The sequence below is a fragment of the Ovis canadensis genome, chromosome 13 (assembly GCF_042477335.2).
Source record: "Ovis canadensis isolate MfBH-ARS-UI-01 breed Bighorn chromosome 13, ARS-UI_OviCan_v2, whole genome shotgun sequence".
In the NCBI taxonomy this organism is placed as follows: domain Eukaryota; kingdom Metazoa; phylum Chordata; class Mammalia; order Artiodactyla; family Bovidae; genus Ovis; species Ovis canadensis.
In genome coordinates this window covers 97,418,417-97,428,378 of record NC_091257.1, presented here as the reverse complement: position 1 = coordinate 97,428,378, position 9,962 = coordinate 97,418,417, and the positions used below count along the sequence as shown (strand labels likewise).

General features: G+C 49.1%; 1 protein-coding gene across 4 annotated transcripts in view; it reads right to left on the bottom strand.

The window, feature by feature from the left end:
- Positions 1-3,520: 3,520 nt before the first annotated feature.
- DOK5 (docking protein 5) overlaps positions 3,521-9,962 on the bottom strand; it is a 146,371-nt gene continuing 139,929 nt past the window's right edge. For all 4 annotated transcript variants that reach the window (XR_011248049.1, XM_069547062.1, XM_069547064.1 and 1 more), the window contains one exon: positions 3,521-3,953. Coding sequence is in view for 3 of the 4 variants with exons in the window: in XM_069547062.1 (XP_069403163.1) it covers positions 3,889-3,953 (65 nt within the window). In the remaining variant the exon portion in view is untranslated. The remainder of the gene's footprint in view (positions 3,954-9,962) is intronic.

Genomic DNA, 9,962 nt, shown 5'->3' with positions numbered 1-9,962 from the left:
CAACTCTTTGCGACCCCATGAACTGTGACCTGCCAGGCTCCTCTGTCCATGGAGTTCTTCGGGCAAGAATACTAGAGTGGGAAGCCCTTTCCTCCTCCAGGGGATCTTTCTGACCCAGAGATAGAAGAGTCTCCTGCACTGCAGGCAGATTCTTTACCATCGGAGCCACCAGGGGAAGCCCCAGAGGTCTTTTTTTAGCCGTGGATAAAATAAGCATGCAAAAGGGAAGACAAAGCTTACCCCCCACCCCCAACACATGCCTGCCAAAAAAAAGAAGTCACTTTTCTTATCATACAATTAAAATAGAAACAACCCTAAGTAAAACTATGTAGTTTAATCTTTAGACTTGAGTTTTTTTGCAATGTTGGTGGAAGCGCTTAAGAATTCAGTTTGTATTATGTACAAATCCAGCACAGCTTTGAAATGTTACCCCTTCTCACACTTGGATGTTCACCAAGGAGGTTAAGGATTAGAAAAAGAAATTTCAAAATAACTTCGAATCACTATTTCTCTTATTTAAGGCCAGAGATTAATGTGTTTAAATCTCTCGTGTTGTCTACTAAAAACCCTGAAACTGATAAAAGATAGTATCGGGGGTTCTTACAGCGGGGGTGACTCCAGCCTGTCATTTGTTTCTGTAAACAGTTTTACTGGCACATGGCCAGGCCTCTCCTTTGAGGATCACTGTCTACAGCTTCTTCTGCAATACAGTAGGAAAGAGACACCATATGACCCAGAAAGCTAGAATATCTATATTCTGGCCCTTTAAAGAAAATATTTGCTGCCATCCAAAGCAGCCTGTGTAAGGGACACACAATTTACACAGTCTCGTGACTCAGACTGCCCGGGTTCAAATGTGTCTATCATTTAGTAGCTGTTGACATAATCAAACAGGAAGGCCGTTAGACTGGGGTGGTCCTGGGTGGCCCACTGGAGCAAAGTAAAAACGTAAGCAAGAGTCAGTGTACTAGAATTCAAGAAAATGAAACTTAGGAACAAGCCATCACAGCCAACCAGTCTTTCCCAGACAAGGCAACCGCTTCAGCCACAGGCAGTCAAGTGATTTCCTTGCTTTGCCTCCAAGTATTCCCTATAAAAGAAGAGTTGACTCATTGGAAAAGACTCTGGTGCTGGGAGGGATTGGGGGCAGGAGGAGAAGGGGACGACAGAGGACGAGATGGCTGGATGGCATCACCGACTCGATGGACGTGAGTCTGAGTGAACTCCGGGAGTTGGTGATGGACAGGGAGGCCTGGCGTGCTGCGATTCATGGGATCGCAAAGAGTCGGACAGGACTGAACTGAACTGATTCTCTCCGTGGAGCTCTTCTAACTATTTTTGGTTTGGCGTTGCCCAATCCCAAGAGATGGACACTCAAATAAACTTTTTTTTTTTTTTAAGCCATGCCTCGGGTATGTGGGATCCTAGTTCCCTGATGAGGGTTCGAGCCCACACCCCATGCAGTGGGAGCCGGAGCCTTAACCACTGGCTCACCAGGTGAGTCCCTCATATAAACTCTTTTAATCTGCCTCGGTTTATCTTTTAACAGAGCTAAGAGATCCTAGGCATATTTTTAGATTATTTAAACTCCTTAAGGATCCGTTTCTCATCTGTTAAACAGGAACAATAATTATACATACCTCTCGGAGCTGCTGAGGATTGAATTAAAAACACAAGCAAAGCTCTAAGAATAGCAGAGAGAGTAAGTAGAGGCTGTTAGGAGGCTCTAGCAGAACTCTAACTCCTTTTTGTCAATATGTTTCTTTTTTTAAAAGTCCTGAGTCTCTGGCTTACAGCTAACCACATTCAGCAACATTTCTTCACACACTCATTAGCTGTAGACTTGCTTCAGCGATCCTGACTTCATTAAAATTATAATTATTTCCTTAATTCCATTTCCTTTATCTACTTCTTTAATTTAATCCCCCATGCTGGCTGCCAAGGCCTTGGGAATCAGGGAGAACCTCTTATGAGATAGTTTTCAACAAGAAAAAAAAAATAAAAGAGCCAGATAAGAGTCAGGAAAAATGAACAGTGAGCGAATTATCAAACCTGTGTGGCAAGCCAAATTTTTAAAAGATGAACAGAAATGCGTCTGGGAGAAGCAGGATGAACTAGAAGGATGGGGAGAGAGCACAGAACACAAGTGCGTCCCAGCAAGGCCACCAGCGCGAAGTCGTTTCTGCGTCCCTAACCCACTAATTAATTCTCAGCTGAACTTAACCCTCCTCCTCCAGGCTTCTCCACCCCTGAGAAAAACACATCCCAACCAGCAGCGTCCTTGGAAACCCCAACCACCTCAGACCAAGGCGGGATTTCATCGAGACCTTTGGGGTTTCATTGGCCAATCTCCATTTTAGGAAATTATGCACTTTTTGCAAGGAGCATTCTTGGGACTTCGAAAAAACTCTTTTTTTCCTCCTTAGTGAAAATAACCATTTTGGAAGGCCCGAGCCCCGTGCCTGGCACTGACAACATATGCAAATCAATGTTACTTTGCTTCCCATTGTAGAAAGAGTTCCATCCCAAGGATCAGGGTTTATTCCTCTTCTTGGGTTCAATGTATATTTCTCAAGCATGAGCCACGTTCTAGGGTCTGGGAAATAGGATTGCCAAATTCAGTAAGGAAAAATAGAGACCACCCAGTCAAGTTTTAATCTAAGATAGACAACGGACATTTTTAAGTATAATCACATCCCATGCAGTACATGTATGCTAAAAAAATTATTTATTGTGTATCTGAAATTCAAATTTAATTTCATCCCATATTTTATCTGGCAACGCTACTGAGAATCGAGTTGAGACTAAGACAGACCCCACCCCTTACACAGCTTTATAGCAATTTTAACCTCAGAAGCCCACAAGACTCAATGCCCATCTGGCGTTTTCCCAGTGGGAAAGTCTAGGGAGCAGAGTGGCCGTCTCTTTAGAAGCACATGACTTCCGGGGCCCATTTAGCAGATGCCACACGGTACTGGAATTATGTCCTTACTTCCTCGTCATGCTCTTCCGCATGTAAGGTCCTTGGTGACAGAGGCTGCGCCTTTTATCTCTTCGTCTCCTGACTTTGCCTCGCAAGGGGCCTGGGGCGAGCAGATGCTCAGCAGACAGCTGAGTGAATGAGTGAACAAACACATACACGATTGGATTCTATCAAATGCGATGCTCGGGGTTCACAAGGAAGATATTCACACGCCTTCAGACACACTGGAGATGCAGAAAGTCATATAGCCAGAAGCCCTAGACCGGATGGGTGAAGAATGGCTTTTATTTTTAAACGTTTTGGAAGGTACATGGAACAAAATAAAAGCTTTCTTCAAAGGGAGGGAGAGGGGAGATGGTGTAAGAAATTGCAACGCTGGTAAATAATATAAAGGGTGCTTGGGAGGGTGACTTCTTAACGTAATAAGTCATACTGAGTCAAAGCACTGATTTAACTAAGTGGGAATATAATAAAACATGAAGGCCCACAGTTAAGCGGAAGGATAACACGAATAACTGAGGAATACGGTAAAACAGATAACAAGTAATTAAGAGCCATTTTATTGTCAGTACTGTCACACAATCGGAACACTCAGAAGGAAAATAAATCACAAGAATCCGCAAAAGGGCAAATTCAGGGAGGTGCAGGGGACACGGTATCTACAATAGAAAACCACAGCCGTGAAAGAGGGAACACAAAGTCGGTATCTATAGAGCAGGTTTCAAGTGTGCTAACTTTTTTTTTTTTCTTTAAGAAAGAAAGGGGAAAAAACAAAGACAGGAAAAAAGAAAAAGAGTATTGCAGAGTGTCCCAAGGACCACACAGGTAGGCAGGACACGGAGCTGCTTTCCGGCACGGCTTCCCGGGCGCCCTCCGCCCATCCGGGTGGGTTTGTGGCCAGGCCATCAGTGCTCAGATGGGTAGGTGGGAAAAGTCTCTGTTCGATGAAGCTTCAGAGGGCTGGTGACACCTTTTCCAAGAGAGATTTTAAAATCAGCAGTTGCAACCACAACCAGGTTAGCTCATCACAAGTTTCTGTATAACAGAAATAAATAACATAGGATACAGAATATTTTCCCCCCCTCCCAGAGACTATTCACAAGGATATGCAAAGGAGAGTCCTGAAAGACACCGTGGTTAATACATCACTTGCATGTGGCCTTTGCACGGCTGCTGCTGCTGCTAAGTCGCTTCAGTCGTGTCCGACTCTGTGCGACCCCACAGACGGCAGCCCACCAGGTTCCCCGTCCCTGGGATTCTCCAGGCAAGAACACTGGAGTGGGTTGCCATTTCCTTCTCCAATGCATGAAAGTGAAAAGTCAAAGTGAAGTCGCTCAGTCGTGTCCGACTCTTTACGACCCCATGGACTGCAGCCTACCAGGTTCCTCTGTCCATGGGATTTTCCAGGCAAGAAGGCTGGAGTGGGGTGCCATTGCCTTCTCCGGGCCTTTGCACTGGCTATGTGCAAACCAGGCTTCCCAGGTGGCTCAGTAGTAAAGAACCCTCCTGCCAATTCAGGGGACACGGGTCCCATCCCTGGGTCGGAAAGATCCCCTGGAGAAGGAAATGGTAGCCCCCTCCAGTAATCTTGCCTGGGAAATCCCAGGGACAGAGGAGCCTGGCGAGTTACATTCCAAGGGGTCGCAAAGAGGCGGAGACAGCTTAGAGACTAAGCAACAAGGCAGTCAAACCAGGAGCAACTAGGGGCAACCGCCTCCTCAATACTTTACGAACTAACTCCTACCGCCAAAAGATTTAGGGAAGACGAGATCCAGTCAAAAGACTGGGGAATCTTTCGGCGAGGACACCCTTTGGAAACCAGACCAGAAATAAGACAGTACTATGTTCATTCCTAGGCGATCCTGCAGTAAAGGAGGGCCTCTTAAAAGCCAGGCAGCCTTTATTACTTCGGGTGTGAGTTCCAGACCAAGAACAATGCAGACGTCAGGAGGGCCAGGCCAGGAAGAGCCGCACGAGGCCACTGTGAGTCCCCTTCATGATACAGGACAGGGGCTGGCGAGCTTTATAAAGGCCAGACATGAGACATTTTAGACTGCAGGCTGCGTGGCCTTGCAGCGCCTACTTAACTCCACTGCCAGCAGCTCGACAGCAACCAGCTAGTCTGTAAGGAATGGGCGTGAACGCTCCCATGAAAGGTTTGACCAGGAACAGTCGGCAGCGGGACTGCCCAGGAGGCCGGTTGGCCGCTTCTTGCGGCCGGGGCGCCTGATTTGAGAAGCACGAGAGGCGTTCTACCGCCGTCTGCTGGCCAAGGGCGGTTGCTGCCCAGCTGCTGAGTCTGACTCCGCGACTCCGTGAGCTGTGCCTGCCCGGCCCCGCGGTCCTTCCCTATCTTCCGGAATGTGCTCAGGTTCAAGTCCATTGCATCAGTGATGCCCTCCAGCCATCTCATCCCCTGTCGCCCCCTTCTCCTCCTGCCTTCCATCTTTCCCAGCATCAGGGTCTTTTCCAGGGAGTGGGCTCGTTACATTCAGCGACTAAGGGTTACCACACGCAAAGGAATTTACGACGCAGATCAGGGGAAGAGCCCTCAGAAGAGAACAAAGGAAAACCTACACTGCAGTTCAGACTTCCTGCAACCAAACCCGTAAGATCAAGCCACTCTAACAACCCCGGGAAATGGCTCCCCGGCTCGGCGGAGCACGCCCGCCCCACCAGCGCGCGCTCCGAAAGCAAGCTGGGCGGAGCAGGCAGGCCCTCGGCTCGGCTCCTTATGCCAGCAGCCCTGGGCTCCAGCGCGGCCCAGGCTCGGCCCTTTCTGCCGTAAGAAATCGTGAGGTGAGGTGAGGTGAAGTCGCTCAGTCGTGTCTGACTCTTTGCGACCCCATGGACTGCAGCCCACCAGGCTCCTCCGTCCACGGGATTCTCCAGGCAAGAGTACGGGAGTGGGTTGCCATTTCCTTCTCCAGGGGATCTTCCCGACCCTGGGATCAAACCCAGGTCTCCCGCATTGGAGGCAGACGCCTTGCCCTCTGAGCCAGCAGGGAAGTCGTGGATTCAGACATTTCCAAGCCTCAAATCTGAACCATAAGAAAACTATATACGTAGTCATACAGTCACTGGGACATGTAGCAGTGACTATTAGAGAAGTCAGGATATCAAAATATCCCAGTCACTAGAGGTCACGCCTTCTTACACATGAATTCAATTCTCCTTCCAACACACACACACACAAACGCGTGCAAAGGTCACACACAGAGGTCACAAGCTGACACTGGCCTGTGCGCCCTCTCTGTGCCAAGCCCTGTCCTCTGGCCTGCACGGAGCACAGAGCAGGTGGAATTCCCTGTCGACACTGGGTGACTGCACAGGGGCTGAAGGCCAGTCCCCTCAGCCTGCACTCTCCCTGCCATTTTCACCAGGGAGCCCACCACGCCACACTGGCTTGTCCCCGTGGCCCCTACAGACATGCGAGTGTGAGACCCCGGTTTGTCTGTCGTCTTTCTAATTTGCTCGGGTCTTAATCTACTTCTCTCTTACTAGATGAGGGAACATTATAGGGAACAGACGGTGGTTGTCAAGGGGGAGGGGCTGGGGGACGGACAGATGGGAGTTCGGGACGAGCAGAGGCAACTGTTCTATCCAGGAGGGACAGACAAGGCCCTGCTGCACCGCACGGGGGCTAGAGTCGACACTGTGACACGTGATGGAAAAGAGCGTTAGACGAAGGCACAGGCGCCAGGGCTAAAGGAACCTGCCTGCAAATGCAGGAGACATGGAGACCTGGCTGGATCCCTGGGTCGGGAAGACCCCCTGGAGGAGGGCATGGCACCCACTCCAGCATTCTTGCCTGGAGAATCCCATGGACAGAGCCCTGGTGGGCTGCAGTCCATGGGGTTGCAAAGAGTTGGAGACGACTGAAGCGACTTAGCACACATATATGTGTGTGTGTGTGTGTGTGTGTGTGTGTGTAACTGAATGTATACATATATGTATAACTGGATCACTTTGCTGCACAGCAGAAATAAATACAGCATTATAAACCAACTATGCTTCAATAAAAGGAAAATTTTTAAAAAGAAAGAAAACCCAAGGTTAAGCCCCCCAAAGCAACCAGTTGCTCAAAAAAAAATCTATCCTCCTTAAGATAAAAAACGTAAATTGCACAACCTGGAACCATCCCTCTGGAGGAGTTATTTCCATCACATGGTATTCACTTTGGAAACACCTGCAGTGGCAGAATTTCCACCCGAAGGCGAGCATATACAATGAAAGAAAGACCCCTACCCAGCAGTCAGAGCCCTGGAGTTCTAACGTCAGTCCATCCGCCCGCTGGCCACGTGACCTCACTGAGTGCGGACCTCCAAGGGTCTCAGTTCTGCCTTCACTGAAGTGGAGTCTCTGGCCAAATCTAACCGCTGCCAGCTGAGCCAGGAAAGGCGGCAGAGAGACACCCACAGAGCGGCACAGACATCTGATGCGGCTCCTTGACTTCCCACGAATATCCAAAATCACATGCTGGATCAATGATATAAGTGCCTATGGTTTTCTCATTTTTGCTTTGAAACAAGGGACGCTCTCTTCAGAGGCAATTTCTACAGAAGGGTTCTAAACATATTGAGAAATGGAGCACCTAAGGATTAAGGGCAAAATTCCTAAGATGTTAACTTAAAGAAGGAGGTGAGGGAGTTTAAGAAGAGCATTGCCAAGAAGCTGGACACACCCGGCTCTCTCGTGAAAGCCTTGATGCACCAGCCACACCTCTTCCTTTCTGTTCTTTGAAAATCCGAGCTCCTTCCCGCACCAGGGCCTTTGCGGAAGTTGCTTTCTCTGTGGATAACGCTTTTCCCGGTAGGCTCTACCTCTTTCCAGATTCCAGGTCTTGGGGTAAATGGTGCAGCCCCTCTAAAGAAGTCCCTTTGTGACCTTCTTCCCCAAACTGGCAACAACTCTGCTTTACCATTCTCCACTACAAACACTTTCTTTCCAATATGACACGGACCGAATTTGAAATTAAATATGTGTAATTGTTGACTGTGGCTCTCCTTCTGACCATCACCTGCAGGAGGCAGAAGCAAGCCTGTGTAGCAGCCCCCGTGTGGCTCCATCACCCAGCACAATGCTCAACATAAAACAGACGCTCAACTAACATCTATCAAGCAGTGAATGAATGGAGAGGCGAAAGCCTCAGCTCCACGACACACGCGATCCTGGACACATTACTACAAATTCTGTGTCTTAGCTGCACAGGGGAATAGAATACTCCCAGGCGGCTGCTCTGCAGTCTAAACGAGATCATGTTCTGGCTTTCCTAGTGGCTCAGTCGGAAGGAGTCTGCCTGCAATACGGGAGACCATCTGCAATACAGAAGAATGCCTGCAGTAAAGGGGACCCAGGTTCAATTCCTTGGTCAGGAAGATCCCCTGGAGAAGGGATGGCAACCCACTCCGGTACCCTTGCCTGGGAAATCCCAGGGACAGAGGAGCCTGGCAGACCACAGTTCACGTGGTTGCAGAGGAATCAGACATGACTAAACCAGCACCTCCATGTTAAGTTCCTAGTGCAAAGACAGGAACACAGTAGGTCCTCAAAAAGCAGTAGCTTTTAGATTCAGTGAGCATGTCCTGTCTCCCTTGAACAAATCTGGCACTTTGCTAGTTGTATATTAATGTTAGTTTATATTAAAAAAAAGGAGAGAGAAGACTGCATGTTCAAATTTACAGAGCCCTGGCTTAACCAGGATTAAACAGATTTATTTTTTACCTCAGGACATCTCAGAGTCTTGGAAATATTGATTTGCTCTCTGAATCTCCTAAAGAATTTAACATGTAGCACAAACCAGTCCATCCTAAAGGAAATCAGTCCTGAGTATTCATTGGAAGGACCGATGCTGAAGCTGAAACTCCAGTACTCTGGCCATCTGATGGGAAGAACTGACTCACCGGAAAAGACCCTGATGCTGGGAAAGATGGAAGGTGGGAGGAAAGGGGACGACAGGGGATGAGATGGTTGGATGGCACCACCGACTCAATGGACATGACTTTGAGCAAGCTCCGGGAGTTGGTGATGGACAGGGAGGCCTGGCGTGCTGCAGTCCATGGGGTCAAAGAGTCGGACACGACTGAGAGACCAAAAGACTGATCTTGCCCCCAATTATTGGACTCTAGTACTTTTCTGGAGGAGGGTGATATCAACCAGGGTCAGGACAACAGAGAAGACAACTGGGAAAAGGTGACTCGTTTTATACAATGAATTCTTAGGAGCAGCCTGTGAACACGGGGCTCAGCATACCGCTGAGTGCTTCTATTTCATGTATTTTTTCCCAATTCTCACGATGAACCCCACATGTTAATTCTGTAAATGCCTAAGCAGAGAAGAGAATTTAGTTTTGAAACTGGAAAATAGGAAGCAGGAAGCAGCGAAGATGGATGAACACATCTTAGGGTGCGCGGGGGGCGCGTCAGACCAGCACACTCCTCTGCTCACCGACAGCAATAACACAGCGGTAAGTCCAAACGTGACCAGGAGGTGGCGCGCGAGCACCGAATTTGGAGAGGAAAAACTTTCTCAAACCCCTTGGATAAACTCCCTCATAAAGGTCTGTGTGATTTCCAGGCTAGCCGCTGGCTCTGCCAGACAAAACTCAATCCGAAATACGCTAGGGTAGGTGAGTTGGCCAGAGGAATTACAACTCCTGGACACCAGCAGAGCAAGCTACGAGGCGCTGTGTGATCTCATCATGCACACACAGGGCACGAGGCTGCCCATCTCCCCAGTTTCTCCGCCCGCAACCCCGGGGTGTGCAGAAGGGAGGAATCACGGCGGGTGGGGCGGGTGGGATGCGCGCGCGCGCTCAGTTGCTCAGTCCTGTCTCTCTAAGACCGCAGGGACTAGAGCCCGCCAGGCTCCTCCGTCCACGGGCTTCTCATCAAGAATCCTCGAGCGGGGCGCCATCGACTGGGTGGCCATTCCTCCTCCAGGGCACCTTCCCAACCCAGGGTGGAACCGTGTCTCGGCC